At 45.3% G+C, this 22,817-nt stretch overlaps 2 protein-coding genes across 3 annotated transcripts; one reads left to right on the plus strand and one right to left on the minus strand.

Annotated features, from left to right (window-relative positions):
* The first annotated feature begins 1 nt into the window (after position 1).
* LOC308658924 (transmembrane protein 198-like) lies at positions 2-4,724 on the plus strand. Of its 2 annotated transcripts, none has more exons than XM_081311869.1 (5): positions 2-201; positions 1,202-1,460; positions 2,040-2,621; positions 3,048-3,211; positions 3,338-4,724. In XM_081311869.1, the coding sequence occupies exons 2-5, from the start codon at positions 1,265-1,267 to the stop codon at positions 3,473-3,475; spliced, it is 1,080 nt and encodes a 359-aa protein (XP_081167995.1). In that variant the 5' UTR covers positions 2-201; positions 1,202-1,264; the 3' UTR covers positions 3,476-4,724. The 2 variants fall into 2 exon arrangements, with proteins under 2 accessions (XP_081167995.1, XP_081167996.1); XM_081311870.1 differs by having other exon boundaries at positions 3,051-3,211.
* A 1,584-nt stretch (positions 4,725-6,308) lies between these two features.
* Positions 6,309-11,809, minus strand: MMP19 (matrix metallopeptidase 19). Its single transcript, XM_081311917.1, has 9 exons — positions 11,602-11,809; positions 11,218-11,303; positions 9,972-10,102; positions 9,505-9,720; positions 8,781-9,026; positions 8,226-8,345; positions 7,343-7,507; positions 7,060-7,187; positions 6,309-6,893 (listed from the first exon to the last, which is right to left on the minus strand). The coding sequence occupies exons 1-9, from the start codon at positions 11,689-11,691 to the stop codon at positions 6,453-6,455; spliced, it is 1,623 nt and encodes a 540-aa protein (XP_081168043.1). The 5' UTR covers positions 11,692-11,809; the 3' UTR covers positions 6,309-6,452.
* Positions 11,810-22,817: the final 11,008 nt, after the last annotated feature.

Here is a 22,817-nt window from a genome sequence, read left to right on the forward strand (position 1 = left end):
CCACCACCACCCCCCAGCTAGTTGCGTTTAGCTCACAGGGTTTGGGCTACGACTTGCAAGAGTTTAGGAAGCAAAGAACAGTGGCCCTGGGTGTGCCTACGCCTGACACCCATCCCAACGTCTGAACCTCCAGGCTAGGATGCTGCTGGGGGTATAGGAAAGCATTTCCACCCCGCTCCTTTCCTGAGCCCTGATAGGGTGGTGAGTAGCTAACCTTCCCTCCCCAACCTCTCCTTGTTTAGGGTCCCAGACTTATAAACGGATTGAGGAAAAGGAATTTCCCAAGCCAACTCTCAGCCTGTTAGGACCTTGATGTCCAAAAGACAGCTGAAGGAAAGTGCCTGCATCCATGCCATCCCAAGATACCCCAAATGACAATTCCTCCTTGGTGATCTCCCTTCAGGATCTGTATTCAAATGCCATTGGCAGCCCTGATATCCCTGGGGAAAGGGAAGGGTGTGAAAAATGTCTTCAGTGTTCTTAGGGAGGAGCAAGGGGCTACCAGGATGTGAGATGTCTGTGGGCAAGTTGCCTGCTTATTCTATATAGGGCCATGGGATTTTAACTGTGGCTGCACACACCCTTCCCCCCAACAACTCCACCTCAGCATGAAGCCAAGGCTTTAAAACCCTGACAAACTGAGGGTGACTATCTCTGCTTAATTCCTTGTCCCAAACTCTTTTGGTATCTTTTGTTTGGGGAGATTATTTTTTCCCTCTTTCTTCCCTAGGATTGGAGCAGCTGTCCAGATACCCCACCATGACTCATTCTCTCCTCTTCCTCCTCCCTTTCCCCTGTTAACCCCACCCTTCCCAATCCAGTGTGGTAGTATTGAGTCCCAGCTGCAGAGGCAAGTTTTCTTTTTAGCCGAAACAGGCTGCTTTAGCCCCCAGTCCCATTAGGGCTTTCAACAGACTCAGGGCTTCCTAATTCTCCTACACTGACCCTGAAAAACTGGGCAGGGAGTGCGGGGCAGGGCAAAAGCTCATTATAAAATTTTCATTTAAGTTTTATTTAGTGTCCTTTTTCCAGAGGGTAGGAAAGAAACATCCTGCTCCTCTCAACACAGTCCTGTAGATTTCTTCAGTTACCCCAAGAAGGCCATTCTTTCTTCTGATTGGCCATTTTTCAACAGAAAAAAAGAGGTACAGAGTCCTCAATATCCATGGGTGCCTGAGTTCCTACCCCTGTCCCCTTGTAGGTTTCCCAACCCTTTAAGACATGCATGGATAGATGAGAGGAGCCAACACCAACCTTCCATTCTATGACCACGTTCTCTTCAATCATGGAGAAAGCCTTGCTGCCCTTAACTGTGACATCTGACCCCAGGCCCTTTAATCAACAACTCCCAGAGCCTCCAGACCCAAGATGTGTCTTGAAACCCCAGGACAATCCTGAATTAGCACCTGCCCTGGTGTGTGCCCTTTGCTGCTGCTTTGGAATCATCTACTGCTGCTTCGGTGAGGGCAGGGCCAAGGTCGGTGGGGGACAGCTGCCCAAGACTATTACCCTCAAGGATGATGCAAATTTTATTCTTTGCTTCTGGGCCACCTCACCTCCTCTATCAAGGAACACCTACCTTCAGAGAGGCTCATGCTGCCCTTGCCAGCTTGTTATCCTTCCTCCTTGCCCATGTCATTCAGCTCTGATCTCTGGTGTCTATCATTTTCTCTCCTCTTGCTTCCTACCTCAAAATTCCATTCCCAAATTATCTTCCATGCTTCAGACTTTACCAGAAACCTGAACCAGCCTGTGGGCAATTTCTTCTTATATGCCATCCCTGGAAAGATTAGACCTTCCTATTCTTTCCTCAACACATCTATCGTATCTCCTGATTCCCCCCCCGCCCCCCCTCCCGTCTCCTCACAGTTCCTGAATGCTTCTCCTCCCCAAATTTATTCCTCCCCCCCCCCCTTCTTTGAGGTCCCCTTGGTGCTCCTGTCTTCCTCCTCTGGTTAATCATTCCTCTTACAATTCACCACAGGCATCCCTGTAGAACCTCCTTTCTGCTTCTCAGTACTTCCTGCCTCCATTCCCAGGCTACCGCTGTTTTAAGGCAGTGATGTTTCTCTCGGGCCTGCTGTCTGGAGCTCTGGTCATCTTCCTGCTGTGCCACAAGGAACAGGTGCTGGAGACACAGCTAAGCCTGGAGGTGAGCGCAGGCATCGCACTGGGCATCGGACTCCTCTGCGGCCTGGTCACCATGCTAGTTCGCAGTGTTGGGCTCTTCCTGACTGGTCTCCTATTAGGTCTGACCCTGGGTGCTGGGGCTCTGCTGAGCACTGAGCCCATCTACCAGCCCCCATCAGCCTGGGTGCCAGCCGGGGGGCTGGTGGGCCTGGCATTACTGGGAGCCCTGCTCACGCTTCGGTGGCCACGTCCATTCACAGTTCTGGGCACAGCCTTGCTGGGTGCTGCAGTGCTGGTGGCCTGTGCTGACTACTTCCTGGAGGGGCTGTCACTGGGCAGTCGGTTGGGCCAACGCCTGCAGGCACTTCCAGCCTTGTCTCCTCTCTGCTGGTATAGCTGGGTCTTACTGGGGACCTGGCCAGCCTTGGGAGCTCTTGGGGCTCTGGCCCAGTGGAAGCTCATGGCTGAGGAACATGGAGGCCACGCCAACGGTGAGTTAGTATTGTGGTATACAAACAGCCAGCCTGTGCTTACTCATGTCCCCAGTTCTCAGACTTGAGAAGGGGAAGGGGAGAAAAACATTTGAGGGACAAGGATCGGGGAGGATATCCAAAGTAAATGGGGCAGAGCATAAAGGAAAGTTAGGGTACAAGTAGCCAAAGAAGCTCAGGGTAAAAATCAGAAGCAAAATCGGCAGGGGATGCAACAAAGAGTTATTTGGGACAGGTATGAGAGGAAAGGAAAGGATCCCAGGGAAGTCCAGGAGGGAAAAATAGGAGAATTCCAACAACTGAAGGGAAGCTGAGCCTTGAGAGAACCCTAAGAAGAAGGTTAAATGGGCTTCTGTAGAGTGATTCTATTTGGGGGTGGGATTCAGGGCCTAAAAAGGATTAGAGTCCTTATTACTCCCTCCCAAGCAGTGGTCTTGAGCCACCAGCGAAGGCGTCTCCAACTTCTTCGGATCCATCATCAGCAAGAGGCCAAGTGGCACCGAACTCCATCTGGGGTGGGACCATGTGAGGGCAACTATCGGCGCCAGCTGCCTGCCAATACCCGGAGCCCTGCTGACAGTCTGGCTCCAGTGAGTAGGAAGAATGGGACAGCCTGGGGGGCCACTGTGGCAGAGGGCATATGGAGGTGGTCAGGGTGGGAGTAGTGTTCTGATCCAGGTTCCTCCTCTTGCCCTCTCTGCCCTCTACCCCTTCAGAGTTATCTCCAGAGTCTTCAAGAGCGCCAACTGGGACCAAGCATCCAGGTGTCAGCCCCCTACACCATCCTGAACCTGGATTCTGACTGTGGTTCTACTCTACCCCTCACCACACCCTCTGCTCCCATCCAAACCTAACCCTCTGCTGATGCCCCTGCCCCTAGTATGGGCCCACAGAACCTACACACAAACTTCCCCACCTCTTGGACTTGGGATGGGATTTGTGCTCCAGACCAGACTTGTAGGGATGTATTTCAGGGACAGACACAGAGGAATCTCATGGGGAGGGGAGACGAATGGAAGTAGAGTACCTACCTCTTGCCCCAGTCTGGCTGGGCCAAATAACCGGGAGGTGACAAGCAACTTGAAGATTGAAGCGGGAACTGCTTTATTGTGGGGAAACTGAGCGGGAACTCAAGGTAGCGGGCACCCAAGGTAGCAGGAGCCGCTTTATTGAAAACCAGCAGAGGTATATATACCTAACTGATTACACACAGCTTGACTCAATTAGCATCATCTAGATACAACAGTCAGCCAATAAGGAATCCCCATCATCTTGATGGCTTGGTGGCGTTACCTCACAAACCACTCCTACTAGCAAACTGCCAGGCGCCATCTTGATTTGCGGTCCCCAACAACCTCTGACCAATAATACAGGTACTGTGGTCCCTAGAAATACTGACTCCCCAATTCCCTCCAAACTAAGGAGAGCCATCACCCAAATAACCTTTTAAATACTGTTTCAGTGTACCCTACAATGTTAAAATAAGGGGCTTTGTTTTTGTAGGACCTGTAGAAAATCAGGGAGCCTCCTAAGGCATGTGATAGCTTTTTAATGGAGAGCATGACACAAAAGAGCTCCTCCTTAAGGGGTAGTTGGGTTTCTAGTAGGGTTTTCCCCCTGGCTCCCATAGATTAAGCCCCCTTCTCCTACCTCAGTGGGGAGCACCATCCCCCTTTTCTCAACCTGGGAAGATCACAGCACCTGCCTCAGCACCAGACTCTCCAAAAGCTGGCTTCTTGCTCCAAGAAGAGAGCATTGTCCTCATACGAGAGTCCTGCCCTTTTGCCCAAAAGAGCCTGGTCTTCGGGGCTGCATGGGAGACAAGTGCCTTCCCCGCCTCTCACTGTGGATGATACTCATTTTCTCTTTAACCAGAATTTTGTACCAGCCACTAACCCTTTCTAACTCTCCCTACTCTCACTCTCCTTCCCAAGTTCATGTCATGTTTTCAGTCTCTCAAATCCCTGTTTTCCTAGATAGCATGAAGACACAGCCCTCCCCTAGGCAGCAAGGCTATGATGGGAGGGAGAAAGAACATGGGAACATGTGAATAAAATGGCATTGAAAACTAAACCTATGGTAACTGGACTCTACTGTTGCTGCTCTTTTCTTTCTCTGTACCCCCAAAATAAAGAGATAGCCATATTAAAATTTTTTTCTGTTCCCTAAATATCTGACCAGGGGTACCCTTGATGGATAGACCACTGTAGGTGCTACACACCCAGAGAGCTAGAGGAAGAACTACCCATCCTGATCCTCCTGCCTCAGCCTTCCAAGTAGCTAGGATTACAGGCATGTGTCACTACACCCAGTAGAGTTAGCCTTTATTAAACAGAAATGTGCAAGACACTGGTGCCAAGCACTCCACATGGAATATTGTCATTTAACACAACAACCCTACAGGATTGGGAATCTAAGATTCAATGAGGTTAATTAGCTTGCCCAAAGTCACAAACAAATTAATATGATTCTCAAGAATTCCAAAGCCCTTGTTCATTTTACTGACTATGCTGTTTTCTTGTACTTTATCTAAGGAGAATAGGACCCAGGTATTTAGCTTCCCCAGCTGTTGCCACCTGTCAGGAAAAGACCTGACTGAGGCCTCCTTCCACCATTGTCTTCCTCATAACACAGCTGGAACTGCTATCTAAGAGAAAGATAAAATGGATGGAGCTGGGGCTGAATCAGAGTTAAGGGGAAAGTTCCCAGGAGAGCAGAGAAGAAAGAGCAAAGAAGCAGATGAAACTTTTAGGGACCTGAGGTCCATGGTTCATGCTCCTTCTGTAGTATCTGTATGGTGAAGGTGTTCCACCTCCCACTGTCTTGACAATGTCAAAGTGAGGAGGGCAAGTATTTGGCAAGGCTGCACTTGTGGGAAACCAAACTCTTTTTTATGTAATTGGGACTTTTTATTTTATACTCAGCCTTACAGAAGGCATGAGTATACTTTAAATTCTAGATGGCCAAGAATATAACAGGTGGTTCATGACTTAAAGGCTGTTTTACTATCTCTCAGGACATTGAGAACAAAACAGAAAAATATCAACAGTCATTCTGGGAAATGTTACAGGAACTCTAGGCACCATGATTGATTATATCAACCAAGAATCCAAGTTCATATTTTCAGTCTCTCAAGCCTAAGTAGATAGTTATCATGCCTATTGCACAAAGCCCACCATATATAGCCTATTTAATTAAGGATAGGATATGGTATTCATCCAGGGGAGAAAAGGATAGTAAAAATATATCTTCTTTCTAATAGACCCTCCTTTACTTTACATACGGATTTAAGATAAGCATAGTTAATGTTAGTGGCAGGGGGATTGACATGCAGAGCCTGCCCTTTAGTTAAAGATTAGTAAAGAACTGGTGTACTTTGACTAAGGAAAAAGGAAACTCTCTGAGAAAGCAGCTCAACCAGTTTTATGAGAACAAATGTAGGCATTTTTAGATGCTTTTAGAATATAAGATTGTTATTAAGGGGACTTTTAGATGGGATCTTAAGTACAGGTGTGCTTTAAACGTAAAGGTTAATGACAGGTTAGGAGACAGAGTCTGGTTACATAGTTTGGCATCTGTTAAATAAGAGAATGTCAAATCTGGAGATTGTAAATTGATGACACATTTTATTAATGATTCTGTATCCAAAATGATGAGATAAAATAAAATAAAAGGAAACAGAGAGAAAGCAGCTGACAGTTCTCTCTCTGGAGATTGTGTCAAAGAAAGGACTCCATCCCTTGCACCAACGCCACTCATCCTTCAGGACCCCCTGGACCCCTCTGAGGCAGGACCCCAGCACCTGTGTAGTTCCAGTGAGCAGACATTTGATTAGGTCTTAGGCCTCTGGAAGGGGACATTAGCAGGAAGTGAAAGGGTGGTGGAGTTTATAGCTGAGGTCATAATATCCAAGATTGTGTCTGTGGGTGAATGGTCAAGGTTCAAGGTGGTCTCCATGATGGAGGAAGTGGTATTCAAGGTTATGCCTGTGGCTGAAGAAGTGTTGTCCCCAGTTGAGTGGGTAGTGCCTAGAGTCTGGGGATGACAATGCATCCAGTTGTGGGCAGTATTTCTGGGATAGCCTTTCTCTACCAGAAGCTGCTGGTTGAGACGCCAGTATTTTTTCCCCTTGAAGAAATAGACTTGACCATCGAGCCAACTCATAGCTGCCGAGGGCTGGTCTGGCACTCCAGAAAACAATTCCTTGATTGGTTTGGGGTAGCGGCTGAAGTCATTTCGGACCAGCTCATCCCACTGCCAGTACCCGGAGCCCTGGGTGTCAAGTAGACAGGGAGAAGAGAAGGATGAGGAGAGAGCACCAGAGGTTTATCCTCCGCCCACCACAACAGCAGTAGGTCTCCCTTAAGATCAAGTCTTTACTTTTAAGTATAAGCCCACACCTGCTAAGAAAGGATTGCTCTTGCTTCGAACTTTATACCTTAAAGAGGAAAATCTTTTGGTTGAAAGGCCAATAAAAAGCTGCATCCAGGTTAGGTTCTACTCTATTCAGTTTCTTGGGGAAGCCAGGAGACATCTTAAAATTAATGTAGCGCCACACCTTGTCTCCTGAGAGTATATAAGGAAAGAACAAGTTACTTCTGTCGTCAGGTGATAGCTTTTGGTCCCTCTATTCCACCCTTTCAGAAATTCTCAACTCCCCCTCCCTTTATGGATTCTTTATAATTAGTCGTCAAGTAAGACACTGCAACTAGCCCCCTTACCCTTAAAGAAGTGAATCCATTGTGTTCGAGGAGAGTAGACAGCAGCATCCAGGTTCCCTGGGAGTCCCTCCCAAAGGGCAGACACTCGGAACATGGGCCCCAGTCCTGAATCTGTCACAGTCCACACATAGTTCCCCTTGAAAGCGTAAGTCTTCCCACGGGGCCCTGAGAACAAAAGTGTCATCAGCAAGGCAAAAGACACCCGTCAAAAAGACAAAGACTTGGACTGGGGTTGTGGCTCAGTGGTAGAGTCCTTGCCTAGCATGTGTGAGGCCCTGGGTTCGATCCTCAGCACCACATACAAAAATAAAAGATTTAAAAAAAAAGACAAAGACTTGTAGGTGTCTCAGGTAGACTGCTAATCTGCCCTACTGCCCACAGGCAAATTCTTCAAAAATCCATTCAACTTTAATTCAAGTAAAAAAATTAAAGACAGAAAGAGGACCCAGTGCTCAGCTTCTCCTTTATTGTTTAGAGTATTTTATCTCTGGTCCAATCAACAAAAACAAAAGCTCTGCCGATAGCCATTCTTCCTTGGGAGTCTCATGCCCTACCCCAAAGTGGGCTCCTAATTGTCTTCAACCAGGTATAAAGCCCTCTTTAATAGACACTCTAGTTAATTCTATCTTGCTGCATTTCCAGAAGTGTTCTAATGGCCCTTAGAGTATGGCAACCTCAATAAATACCTGCTTGGTCCCCTTTTAACTTGGCTCTGAACCCTCCCTTTTTATATACATATCTTCTTCCTTGGTCACCAACACCTGCCTGGGGTCTAACCTCCATTGCTCATGCTGTAGTCTCATGTCATTACCATCTATCTAGGCCTCAAGATCAGTGAGCTGCCTCCATTGTCTGCCTACATCCTTGAGGGGAAGGGTCTCACCCATCATCATGGCATCCAGTTCACCACTGCAGGGGTTTGGCATGGGACCAGGTTCTGTGAGCACTGGGGGTACAGTGGGCACCTCCATATCTTCTTCCTCATCTCTTGGCCTCTTCTTACCTACAAAGTAAAATAATATTTGCTTGGGAGAGACATACAGCACCTGACCTCTCCGCCTGTCCATTGTAAGTTCTGCTCAGTGGCCCCACAGAGAGGGGGAAAAAGAATACTAGGGACTTTTCCTTGGTGATGTGCAATATCCTTGCAAGAGACATTTTAGTTTTGAGAGGCACCAGAAATGGTGATGGACATTTACTAGAATATGTATTCTCTGTCTCTAAGAACAGGTGTGAAAGGAGAGAGACCTGGGAGGAAGGTTAGACATGCAAGAGTCAGAGAGAAACTATTCCTGAAAATGAAGAAGTCTGAAAAACTGGGCTATAGGAAGAGAAAGAAATCAAGCCATTTCCCTCCATAGAAGCCAGACCTGTCTCTTCAAATCTAGAGAGATGCTAATCCAACTGACCCTCATGCTCACTAGGGAGAGAGACTGACCATAGAGAGCCTGGATCCCTGCCACATCATCAGGATGCAGCTTGAAGTAGGGCCGGTAGCCAGCATAGACAGGGGCCATGAGTGCTTGGGTGTATCGGGAATGCCCAAGTCCCAGGGCATGGCCCAGTTCATGGGCTGCAATGATACGCAGGTTCACGCCCCGGTAGGTCCCCTCACTCCAGAGTTCATCTTCATCAAAGTGTACACTGCCCAGCTCTGGAATATCAGCATGGGCCAGGACCTTTCCTGGATAAAGGCAAAGGAGGACAGGAAGGAAGTCAGAGCCCAGAACACAGCAGCATCCCTGCCTGCATAAATTCTAATCACTCCATTCCCTTAAAATTCCTCCAGTTTTAGTTACTATCTCTTGAACACTTCTTTCAGATTCCTGTCATTATCCAAATCTCTCAGGGATGTCCATCACAGTCCTTTTTCTTCTCCAGCCACTCACTCTCTCTCTCTCTGACCCATTTCTCTCTCAGGTGTGCCTTGATAGGGGAAATTAAGCCAGGGAAGGAGGTATAACCTTCAAAGAAAAGCCTTGGTAAGATCCCAAGTAGGTGACCAATTGTACCCTAGGGGAATGTTGGAAGGGGATCAGAGAACATAAGGTACAGGCAGGCATAAGGGGCATCCTGAACATTAAGGTTCTAGAGGCACTGGCTCAAGGAGACACAGGTAATCTCAGAGTTCTGTGAGATGAGAGCTGAGAACTGGTGCCTACCAGGCCCATCAAAGGTATTGGAGCAGTATGTGCTCTGGCGGCCATGGAAGGAGAGGCGGATGTCAGCCCAGCCAGCCTGCACCTCCCGGAATGTCAAGGGGACCACATTGCTCCAATACTTGAAGGCTTGAAGCAAAGATGCCCGGGCTGTGTGGGGTGGGAGGGTGGAGGGCAGGTTCAAGATGCGGAAGGTCAGGTGCTTCTTTCTCCAGCGGCCTGTTTAACAGACCAGAAAACAGATTAGAAATGCAGATCTTTCACTAAATTAGAAACACGATCCTTCTGCCAAGTTCAGGGAGCACCCCTGTGTAATGGACATTCATGATCCCTCTAGCATACGATAGCAAGGTAATTACCAGGTGATAATCCATTCAACATTGAGCTGATTTAGGCTGACCCAATGCCATCCATGTACCAGAGCCACACCATTTTCTCCTCTCCCTCCCTTTCCCAGGTTCATCCCTCACCCAGCAGCAGGTATTTTAGGGTCTTCTGGTTAAAGGGGTCTTCCAGACCACAACGAGGCTGCCTCATTCGAGCCCTTGTGGCATCATCCAGCTGACCTGAAATTGGCAGCTCAGTTGCTTCCTGAAAAGCTCTAGAAAGAGGGAGAAAAATGAGTCCCCCAAGGCAGGCAAATCTGGAATGACTAGGAATGCCCAATGTGGTGACCAAGAGTGGCACAGAATCTCCAAAGCAGATGGGGTCACTCTAGCTTCCAATTCTCATAACTGGGACTTTCTCTTCTGTAAAATGACAACCCTATAATTTCATATGTCCATTTTTAATATATTTTTTGAGAAAGATAGCCTTCCTTTCTCCTGTAATTTCTTTTTTTCTTTTTTTAAATTATTTTTATTTGTTCTTTTTAGATATACATGTCAGTAGAATATATTTTGACATATTATACATACATGGAGTATAACTTCCCATTCTTATGGTTGTACATGATGTGGAGTTACACTGGTCATGTATTCATATATGAACATAGGAAAGTTATGTTTGATTCACTCTTCTGTCTTTCCTATTCCCATTCTCCTCCCTTTCCTTCATTCATCTATCTAATCCAATGAACTTCTATTCTTCCCTCCCCCACTCTTGTACTTTTCTAACTTCTCCTGCTATAGGGAAGTGACCAGCCTCACTGCTCTAGAAAATTTTCTACCCCTGCTCTCCAGATTCTGCGCCAGGTCCGGTCCTTTCCAGCCTTGCTGGACCTGCCGCCCAGCCCATCCTGCTTTGGGACAATTTCATCTACCTATGAACTATTATAGGATCTACAGGCTTTTCAAGGGACCTAAACACAAAGAAAAACAATTCATTAGCAAAATATAAAAGAAAATAACAAAATAGAAATAAATGCTGAATTAAAAGTCCTCAAAGGCAGCCCAGTCATATCAACAACTCAATTCATAGTTTTACATGTAAATTATACTTCATGTGGGCTGTACCTAAATATTAGTATTTTGAATGTGATGTTGGGGTGAAGTTTTCAAAGGAGCACTCTGGGCCTAGGAAGATCCAATAAGTGTACTCATCTTGAATTCACACCTCATCCCATGCTCTACTGGGCTATCAATGCTAGCACCCATCTGCTAGATCCTTATCATGGATTTGTATCAGGCAGAGGTGAGCCTGGAAAGAGGGAAAGAATCAGAAGAGGAAGAAGAACTTGCAATCTCAACTTAGAAATCATGTGCCTTGAACTCTCACCTCAGGGCCTCGGTAATATCTTCTGGCCTGAAGTGATGAGGTCCTTCTAGAGGCTTCTGTAAGTACCCATACTGTAACAGGTAATCCTATGGTGGGGTGGAGGTAAGCAGGGTAAAAAGAAGGTTAGACTCAGGGTAAATCTTCCAAGTGACCTAACGGGCCCATCAGGACAAGGGGAGAAATATACAGAAGGCCTAAAGGAAAGGTGCCTTAGAAAAGGGGTTCAGAAGGAATGAGAAAAAGGAACAGCGAGTGATAGGCAGGGTAGATCATGGAACAGAGGAAGGAAGGAAAAGGCAGACAGGCTGAAGGGCAGAAAGAGGCTTGGATGGGACTACGGAGTGGTAACCACTGGCCTGTGTCCCTCTTTCCCAAGGGACTCACCATAGCTGCCTCCTCCTCTGTAGGTCCCAGGGCCCGCCCTGAGACTGTCATGGGGAATAGGAAGCCCAGCCACAGCTGCTGCCAGTTCATGGTGCCACCAGACAAGAGCTCCAGAGGCTGTCGGTGCCCTCTGACCTGAGATTTCTAGAAGCCTGGAAGAGCAGGGCTAAACAAGGGGTTCTTACCTTCAGTTCTCTTCACTTGCCAGCCCCTGGTCCTCTTTATAAAACTTCAACTGAGGGGAATGGGGGATGGCAGTGGGAGGTGACTCAGCCCAGAGATATGTTGCAATTCACCATTAACCCCTGCCCTTCCAGAAAGCAGAAGCCCAAAACAGCCCCTAACACCCCCTTCCTCTTGGAGACTTTTCATACTGCCCTGGGGAGGGCCTCCTAGCAGGATGAGAAGCAAAATTTCAGGAGAGACTAGGAATAAAATCAGGCTGTCACCTCAAGTGAGACATTCCTGTGCTCCAGGGACCCTGGTCAGCAATCCCTTGGCTTCAACCTTTCAGTCTTCCAGCTCTTTTTTCGGGGAAGGAGGAGTTGAACTTAGGGGGCACTGGACCTCTGAGCCACATCCCCAGCCCTATTTTGTATTTTATTTCAAGACAGGGTCTCACTAAGTTGCTTAGCACCTTGCTTTTTGCTGAGACTGGTTTTGAACTTGTGATCCACCTGCCTCAGCCTCCTTAGCCGCTGCGATTACAAGCGTGCACTGTCACACCCAGTAGGTCTTCCAGCTTTGGGATAAGAAAAATAAATAAACAGAAACAAAAAGGTAGGGAACAACTGAGATAGTTTGGGTTTCAGGTGAAGGAATCAAGGTTGAAGTCTCAGTTTCTTTGTACCCAAGAACAAGTTGGGAATGTAATCGCTCTTGAACCCATGTATGTCTGCTTTATAAAAAGTCGTTATTTTAAGTATTTAATGAGCCCTGAATATTGGAGTAGGATGGGATTTAGCAAGGGCACGAAGAAGGAGAGCTTACAGATAGGGTAAGGCAGAGGGGAACCTAGAAATGGAAAGGCAGTCTTTGAGCCGAGCTTTGAAGGCTAACTAAGAATCAGCTGGAGTAACAGCAGGGACCGTGCCAGTCAAGTGGCAGTAAAGAGCTGAAAGGCTGCTGTGCTAAGTCCAAAGAGTCAGGGTTGCTTCATTCACTACTGAATCACTAGTGTCTACTCCAGGTTAGCTGTGTGCTTTAGAGAGACAGTGCCCAATAGACTTTTATTAAGTTAATAGGGGAGGAGGGACACGTAGCTGCAACCCAGAGTTTAGAGAGGGCCTTGAATGCTATGAAAGGAAAAGAAGAAAAACTTACATTTAAGCATATCTACTATCATGTTAGATGTTTTATACGGTGTCTCATTTAATTCTCACAACTGTCCTGTAAGGGTAGGGTTATTATGACCTTTTCTTTTTTCTTTCCTTTTTTTTTTTCTTTTAATAGACAAGACTTTAGCCTGGTGCAGTGGTGCATGCCTGTAATCCCAGTGGCTCTGGAGGCTGACACAGGAGGATCACGAGTTCAAAGCCAGCCTCAGCAACCGCGAAGCCCTAAGCAACTGAGTGAGACCCTGTCTCTAAATAAAATACAAAATAGGGCTGGGGATGTGGCTCAGTGGTCAAATGCCCCTGAGTTCAATCTCCAGTATCAAAAAAAAAAAAAAAAAGAAAAAAAGAAAAAGGAGAGACAAGATCTTGCCATGTTGTTCAGCTGATCCTGAATTCTTTTTTTTCCCCGCTACAAAACTTTATTTTTGATTAGAATAGAGTACCATCTAAAATCTCTTCTACAAAAACAAACAAACAAAAAAACCCCAAAACAAAACAAAAGAAATCGCAACCACTTCACTTACTTCAAGACCTATATACATGTAAGTTGTTCTCTGTGGTTTTTTTTTCTTTTTTCTTTTTTTTTTTTTTTTACTTTTTTTAAATTTTTACTATTTTTTTTAAAATAAACTCAGTGTTCACATTTCTATAAAGAATTAACCCAGTTTCAGGAAGCCCTGCCCTGGCAGGTGCAGGGAGCAGCGCTGTCCCTGCCTGCCTCTAGGGTGACTACCCACCCTGATGTTTCAAGGTGCCCGGAAAAGCGGCCGCCTATGGAAGAGAAAGTCTAGGCCCGGTTGTGATCCTGAATTCTTAAGCTCCAGCTGTAGCTGGGACTATAAGCATGAGCCACCACTCTTGCCTTTTGGGGTGTGAGGGGTACTGGGGATTAAACCCAGGACCTCACACATGCTGGTTAAGCATTCTACCACTGAGTTAGATCCCAAGCCCTTTTTCTTTTTAATTTTATATTGAGACAGGGTCTTGCTAAATTGCCCAGGCTGGCTTTAAACTTTCAACCCTGCTTCCTCAGCCTACCCAAGTAGCTGGAGTTACAGGGGTGTGCCACCTTACCCAGTGTGGCTGTTTTTATAAGAGGAAATGAAGATCCAGAGAAGGAAATTTGAACAAGGACATGGAGCTCCAACTGGCCTGGCCTATATTCAAATTCCTCTGCTGACCCCATAAAATCTGAGCTTTATCCAGATACCACACTGACACTTAGAGCTTTGTTCTTTAGTGAAATTTCCAATAGCACTTATGCCTCACACAACATTTGCATATTACTCAAATGCACAGTGCAATAGGCAGAGGAATAGAGGCAAGGGTGACTGAATTCATGTTCTCAGTAAAACCTCACTCCTGGCCCCTTCTCTACACTCCAGAATCAAAGTGGAGAATACTCCTGAATCATATTGCTGCTCTCAGTGATCCTTGTCTCCTGACCTACCCAGTACCCAACTGAATAACATGGGTGACTAAGTCCCAAATGACCGGTAAAGGACAAGGAAGGACGAAGAGTCTCTGAGCAATGAGTGACAGAGGCCATCAAGGCTGGTGCACCAAGGAAATGATGTAGTTTGGGGACTAGTTCTTGCTTGGCCCCCTGCAGGGCTCTTTCTCATCCCTTTTCTCCCTCTTTCTACCACCCACTCCATCACTCACTGAGGCCTGGGACAGCCCAAACACATCCTAGAAACTAGGGAGCCAGGACAGGGCAGAGTAAAATGCGAAAAACTGCCAAATACTTTATTTAAATCTCTGTAACAACCCTGTGTAATGATACTATCAACTTTTTACAGAAAAAAGGAGTGTCTCTCAAATGGGTTGCTTTAGCTCACACATCTAGGAAGCAGCCATCATGGACTCTAAAGCTGTGATCTTTGCAGAACACTTTTCAGCCTCCAGGGAATTCCCACAGACACCCAAACAAAATTCCCTAGAGCTGGTAGCTGCAGTCTGGACATATATGCAAGAACTGCATGACTAATTCTACTTCCACCATGTGTCATGACCACCCCTGCTGCCAGACCCCTCCCCCTAAAACAGGCTGACCCAGCTCATTTTCCCCTCTGAATTTGTCATCTCTCTCTGGGGGAGATGCAGGATGTGTGCAAAGGGATAGGTCATGTGGCCCGGCTCTCTCCCAAAGAGAATTTGACTGGAGAGGGGAAAGTACTGGGTTCTTTTGGCTTGCTTACTCCCTTCCCACACACTGGTTTCCCTCTCTGCCCACAATCATGGCAGAAGAGTTCATACAGAAATATTTGTAAGTTGAGTATGATAGCACATGCCTGTAATCCCAGCTACTCTAGAGGCTGAGATTGGAGGATCTCAAGTTTGAGGCCAACCTGGGCAACTTAGTGAGACACTGTCTCAAAATAACAACAATAAAAATTTTAAAAAGGACTGGGGACGCCTGTAATCCCAGCAGCTCGGGAAGCTGAGGCAGGAGGATCACGAGTTTAAAGCCAGCATCAGCAATGGCGAGGCACTAAACAACTCAGTGTGACACTGTCTCTAAATAAAATACAAAATAGGGCTGGGGATGTGGCTCAGTGGTCAAGTGCCCCTGAGTTAAATTCTCAGTACCAAAACAAACAAACAAAGAAAAAAAGGCTGAGGATATTGATCAGTTGTAGAATGCTTGCCTAGCATGTATAAGGTCCTGATTTCAATCACCAGTACTCAAGGGGGCGGGGTGGGGGGGAGTATTTTAAATTAAACCTTATCGAGGTGGGTGTGACTTCGGGAGTTGAGGCAAGGCTGGCAACTTAGTGAGACCCTGTCTCAAAATAAAAAATTAAAAGGGCTTGGGATATGAGCCAGTGGTAAAGTTCTTCTGGGTTCAATCCCTAGTACCAAATAAAATAAAATAAATCATAACAGAGATGAGTAGAGAGATTTCTGAGGGTATTTTTTTTTAGAGAATTTTTAATATTTACTTTTTTGTTTTTGGCGGACACAACATCTTTGTTTATATGTGGTGCTGAGGATCGAACCCGGGCCGCACACATGCCAGGTGAGCGCGCTACTGCTTGAGCCACATCCCCAGCCCTCTGAGGGTATTTTCTAATGACCATGGGGCTATGGGTGGAGGGAGAGTCAAAGTGTGTAGAGGTTTCTGGGCTTAGGAGAAGCCAAACTCTTAACTCTCATCTACTCTCCCTCAAACAGCCACTTTTACTCTCTGGAGGCGGGCAGAGGTTGGACATTCCAATATATAAAAGGAAAGTCCAGGACCTGAAACTGAGAACTGAAGGGAAGAAAAACTTGAGTGTGAAGGCTGACCCAGACCCAGCCTTAGCATCTGGCCTATTGTCCCCTGAAAGCCCTGAGGGAGTTCAAGAGAAGAGAGAGCTTTCCCTGGCCAGTGGAAGGCTGTTACCCTGGAAACCTCTGTTTTTAAGAGTGCCCCCCCCCACACACACACACACACTCCTTTAATTAGTCATAAGTAGTCATATGGGAAGTGATTTCCAGGACTGTGCACAGCTGGAACTGGTTAGTGATCAGGGAAGTGGGAGGGGCATGAAGATGACTCAGGGACTGGGCTACATATTGTCTTCCCATGATCCCCCAAACTTCCTCAGCATCCCACCCCACCGTGTGCACATTTCCTGGCATTCAGACTATACATTGCAGTTCACATACATACCCGCCCCAGCACTGGCCTGAATCAGCTCAGTTGAGAAAACATCAGACCCAAATCCTGAAGTTCTTCGGTTTCTGCCAAAGTATAAAGGAAACCAAGATCTACTTCCCTTCTTTGATTCACACAAAAGGGTGCCATTCCACAGGACACCCCTGGAAATTGCTGGAGGCCTCTGCTGGTGGCCTCTGCAGCACAGTGCCTGTTTCATGAAGGGGAAAATTCTTGCTTTTGGAAAAAGGAGAAGAAGAGATGACAAAGAGTTTCAGTGTTCTCTTGGCTTCTGGGATGACAGTAAAATGATTATAGCATAAGGGGGTTTGTCCTTCTGGGAATGGGAGTTATTTTTTTAATGAAAACCAATCTGATCTTTATTGTTATGACAAAGAAAGGTGGGATGTGGAACAGCATTTTGATCTCTTGGTCTTGTTCTGTGACCCTAAGAAACAGATTTCTCTTGATGTTTGGGGACCATCATGGGCCTGGAAAATCTGTTTGCCCCCCCACCTTTTTTTTTTTTTTTTTTTGGTTAGGAAAGGGCTTGACAGAGAGTTGGCAAGGGAATTAGGCCAGCACTGACTTTTCTATTTGAAGAGAGTATTAACTAGATGGGGGAGGGAGACCAAAGGGAGCTCTGTTTTAGCCAGACCAGCAATTGAAGAGATGGTTGTTGGGTTGCTAAGATTGTTGGGGACTGCCTTTAATGGGGAGGCATGTAGGGAGAAGCTCTTCTTGGCTCTATGTTGCCCCTAACTTACTTAAGAAGGGAGAGCTGGGTGTGATAATGCACACCTGTAATCCTAGTGATTACTGATCGAGGGAGGGATGAGGAGGCTGAGGCAGGAGGATTGCAAGTTCAGGCCAGCCTCAGCAACTTAGTGAGGCCCTAAGCAACTCAGTGAGACTCTATCTCAAAATAAAAAAATAAAAAAGTCTGGGATGTAGCTCAGTGGTTAAGGGCTCCTGAGTTCAATCCCTGTAACAACAATAAAATATGTGTGTGTGTGTGTGTATTATGTATGTGTGTGTATATATATATATTAGGAAGAAGGTAGAGGGCTTTGGGCATTCACCAATGTTTTAAAAACTGAGTTCATTAATTTGACAATGGGGAAGGGCTGAGGCTCTGTACAAATGTATCCTACGCATAGTGAGAAAAAAAGAGCTACAGTATTTTAAGTGCTAAAGGGCACAATTCCAGTTTGAGTTTGAGCAGCTTTGGTATAATGAGCAATGCCTCTCAGCTGTGAAATAAGTTCAAGTTTTGTTTGTTTTTGTAGTGTGGATTGAACCCAAGGTGCTTTACCACTAAGCCACATCCCCCAGTCCTTTTTATTGTTTATTTCGAGAATAAGTCTTGCTAAATTGCTTTAGTGCCTCACTAAATTGCTGAGACTGGCCTTGAACTTGAAATACTCCTGCCTCAGCTTCCCAAGCTGCTGGAATTACAGGTGTGTGCTACCATACCTGGCTGCTTCTGATTCCTTAAAAACTGCTTATTCTGTGTGTGTATAAATGTAAATGATACATAAGTGTTGGCCTACCTTCAAAAAGAAAGCCCTGGGCTGGGGTAGCACAACAGAAGAGTACTTCCTTAGCATACATGAGGTCCTGGGTTCAAGAAATAGAAAGGAGGGGCTGGGGATGTGGCTCAAGCGGTAGCGCACTCTCCTGGCGTGCGTGTGGCCCGGGTTCGATCCTCAGCACCACATGCAAGCAAAGATGTTGTGTCTGCCAAAAAATAAATAATAAAAAAATTCTCTAAAAAAAAAAAAAAAAGAAGAAGAAACAGAAAGGAATGAAGAAAAAAATGTTGTGATTTTTTTTTGGGGGGTACAGGTTTGAACTCAGAGGCACTTAACCACTGAACCACATCCCCAGCCCCTTTTTTGTATTTTATTTAGAAACAGGGTCTCACTGAGTTGCTTAGTGCCTCACTAAGTTGCTGAGGCTGGCTTTGAACTCACAATCCTCCTGCCTCAGCCTCTCAAGTTACTGGGTTTATAGGTGTGCACCACAATGCCTGGCAAGAAACTGTTTTAAAACGTCAAAAAGGAATCCATATATCAGGAGGATAGGAACACACTGGTAGGAAAGATTTCACTTTGGAAAATAAGAGTTGGAACATATAGAAAAAATATCCTTTTGATCATTAGCCACAAAGCATAACTGGCTACTGAGCAGAGTAGCCATGGTGACCAATAATATCAGGAATAACTGATCTGCAAGCCAACAGTGGTGGCCAGTAGGGGATGGGGGGGGGGGAGTAAAAGAGAAGCAAGTGAGAAGCTAGACAAGGCAAATCATGCCTGTAGTAGTCCCAGCAACTTGGGAGGATAAGGCAAGGAGGATCTCAAGTTCAAGAACAGCCTGGGCAACCTAGTACAACTCATCTTTTATTTTATTTTATTTTTTTAAGAGAGAGTGAGAGAGGAGAGAGAGAGAGAGAGAGAGAGAGAGAGAGAGAGGGAGAGAGAGAGAGAGAATTTTTAATATTTATTTTTTAGTTCTCGGCGAACACAACATCTTTGTTGGTATGTGGTGCTGAGGATCGAATCCGGGCCGCACACATGCCAGGCGAGCCACATCCCCAGCCCAACAACTCATCTTTAAGAGAGAGAGAGAGAGAGAGAGAGAGAGGAGCAAGTGAAAAGGGCAGTCAGGTTGGGTGAACTGAAGGAGCATGGGAAACCAAATTTAGCTTGGATTAAGATCATGTACTGAAGGCAAAATTAGAATTGTTCTTCTGACTAGATGGGGTATAACCTTACAAATATAAGGAAGAAGATTTTTTTTATTGTTTCCTTTTTTTGTTGTTTGTTTTGGTACTGAGGATTGTACCCTTGAACTTGAAATTCTCCTGTCTCAGCCTCATGAGCCACTGGAATTGTAGGTGTGTGCCACCATTTCCAGCAGAAATGAGCTTTCACAAATTGTAATTTCAAAAATTGTATTCATCCATTGTTCATTGCTTCCTATAGTCATTCATTAAACATTTATCAAATCTATCAATGCTTCTCAAACACTGAGGTAGAAAAGCATAAACTATGGGGGCTGGGAGCGTGGCTCGGCAGTAGTGTACTTGCCTAGCACATGAGAGGACCTGGGTTCGATCCTCAGCACCACATAAAAATAAATAAAATAAAGATATTGTGTCCACCTAAAACTAAAAATAAATATTAAAAAATAGAAAATGCATGCCTATAATCTCAGCTACTCAGTAGTCTGAAGCTGGAGAATCATAAATCCAATGCCAGCCTGAGCAACCTAGCAAGGCCCTGTCTCAAAACAAAAAGGGTTGGGGATGTAGCTCAGAGGCAGAATGCTCCCAGATTTGGTCCCCAGTACAGGGCGGGGGGCAGGGGAAAGGCATTCATGGGAATAATGAAGTATAAAGTTAAAAGAGCCTTTGAGGACCAGAATATTACATGCCTGATTATTTAATGAAGGAGCTTGGTCTCCATTGACTAGAAACAAAAGGGACTACTAAAGATTGTTGTTCAACAACATGATACCACAATGGGCTTTAAGGAGGTAAACCATGTGGAAAATCAGTGTTTAAGATATGTTGATATTTTGGGGGGCAGGGGATATAGCTCAGTTGGTAGAGTGTTTGCCTTGCATGCACAAGGCCCTGTGTTCAATCCCTAGCACCACACACACACACACACACACACACACACAAAAGATATTTTGGAAGCTGAGTACCGTGGTGCATGCCTATAATCCCAGCTACCTGGGAGTCTGGATTGCAAATTTGAGGCAAGGCTCAGCAATTTAGCTAGGCCCACAGCAACTTAGTGAGACCCTATCTCAAAATAAAACATTAAAAAGGGTTGGGGATGTAGCTAAGTGCTTAAGCACTTCTGGGTTCAATCTCTGATACCAAGGTGGGGGGAAAAAAAAGGAATCCTGGGAAATTGTGTGTGTGGTAGGAAGAGATAGGAGTTTGAGGCCAGTTTTTTTGCAGTAATCCATATAAGAAGTAACTAATAGCTCTGGGCATGGTGTTGGACGCTTGTAATCCCAGTATCTCCGGATGCTGAGGCAGGAGGATTGAGAGTTCAAAGCCAGCCTCAGCAAAAGCAAGGAACTAAGCAACTCAGCGAGATCCTGTCTCTAAATAAAATACAAAAAAGAACTTCTATATGGCTCCGTGGCTGAGTGCCCCTGAGTTCATTCCCCAGTATCCAAAAAAAAAAAAAAAAAAGTAAATAATATATCTAGGTAATGAAAATAGGAATAAAAATTATATAATTACCATAAAACCTCATGCCCTCAGGCTTCTTTCAGTGTTTGGTTTTCAACAAGTTTAATTTGAAGTACCACCACGCAAATAAGACCTTGAATCTCTCTTTCTTGGTTGGTCCTCTCCACTCTACCTTAGAGAGTGCTACTCTTACCTCCATTTTCAATAAAGTCTGTAATTTGCCTGGAGAGAGAGAGAGAGAGAGAGAGAGAGAGAAATCTGATGAGTGGGTTTAGAGAGCTGACTGGGGTAGAAAAAGATTGGGAGTTATTAACACAAAGGTAACTATTGAAATCTCAGGAGTAAATTAAATTGCTAAGACTTCAGCAAAGCATAACTTGGGGGGCGGGGGTTTAGGATGTTCGAGATCTCCTATTCATCCTTCCAGACTCAGTTTTAGCCTACAGCATGTCATCTCCTCTGGGAAGCCTGCCCTGATCTCCACCTCCTTATCCCCAATTTTATACATGATTTAGTGATACCTGTTCTCCTTCAGAGCATCCTGTATATGCCCCTAATAGAATATCAAGTTGGGTGTTTACATCTGTTTTCTTTGAGCTTCTAGAAAAGGGGTACCAAAACTTAGGCAACATTGTATTCTCCTGGCCTAAGGAAGGCTCCTGAAAAAATGTCTTCCAGGGCTGGGGTTGTAGCTCAGTGGTAGAGCATGTGTTAGTCAGCTTTCTCTTACTATAACAAATACCTGAGATAAATCATCTTATAAAGCAGGTTTATTTTGGCTCACAGCTTCAGAGGTCCCACCTCATGTTTCCTGGTCCTTTTGCTTTTGGGACAGTGGTGGCATTTTGCAACATGAAGGAAATTTGTGGCAGAGGAGCTCCTTACCTCATGGCAGCCAAGAAACAGAGAGAAAGAGGAGAGGTGGGGATTCTCAATATTTCCTTCCTTCCATTAGGCTCCAGCTCTTAAGGTTTCTACTACCTCCCAATAGTGCTATGGACTGGGGACCAAGCCTTCAATACATGGGTCCTTGAGACGCAGGGATTCAATATCCAAACTATTGCAGAGCACTTGCCCAGCATGCACAAGTACCTAGGTTCCATCACTAGTACTACAAAAACAAAAGCAAACAAATGGAAAAAAAATGCTGAATTACTCAATCTTCATGACATGTTGCTTTTCTAATAATCAGTCTATTTTGTTTTATTCTAAGAGAATATAAAAAACTGGGTATTTTAAAAAGAAATTTATTTCTTACAGTTCTGGAGGCTGGGAAGTCCAAGATGGAGGGCTGTCATGCTGTCTCATGAGGGAAGGTGGAAGAGCAAGAGAGCACATGAAAGGTGGGAGTCCAATCCCCTTTTTATTAGAAACCAAATCCCTCAATAACTAAACCACTGTTGTAATAATAGCTTTAATTTATTCGTGAGGGCCTCTTGACCTAATCACCTCTTAAAGGGTCTACTTCTAAACACTATTGCATTGGGGACTGAGTTTCCAACACGAGAACTTTGGGGACATATTCAAACCAGAGAACCAAGAAAGAGATCCCTTAATTTTGCCTCTTTCACCTCTCTCAGCCATTTCTATTACCCTGACATAGCTAGTTATTCATTTTGGAGTATAACTTCTATCCCTTTCACTTTAATTTAGTATCTTTAAATTCCAGGGGAAAATTGAAAGCATTCTTTTTTTTTTTTTTTTTTTAAGAGAGAGAGAGAGAGAGAGAGAGAGAGAGAGAGAGAGAATTTTTAATATTTATTTTTTACTTCTTGGCAGACACAACATCTTTGTTTGTATGTGGTGCTGAGGATCGAAACCGGGTCGCACGCATGCCAGACAAGCGCGCTACCGCTTGAGCCACATCCCCAGCCCTGAAAGCATTCTTGATCATTGACAGGTGAGAGAATTGACATCCCCCCCCAAAAAAAAATGTATTTTTTTTTTTTCAAATCAGTTCTGAGATCAAACTCAGGGCCTCATACATTCCAGGCAAGTACTATATCACTGAGCTACT

The sequence above is a fragment of the Spermophilus citellus genome (genome assembly GCF_964194105.1).
Source record: "Spermophilus citellus genome assembly, chromosome: 10".
Lineage (NCBI taxonomy): Eukaryota > Metazoa > Chordata > Mammalia > Rodentia > Sciuridae > Spermophilus > Spermophilus citellus.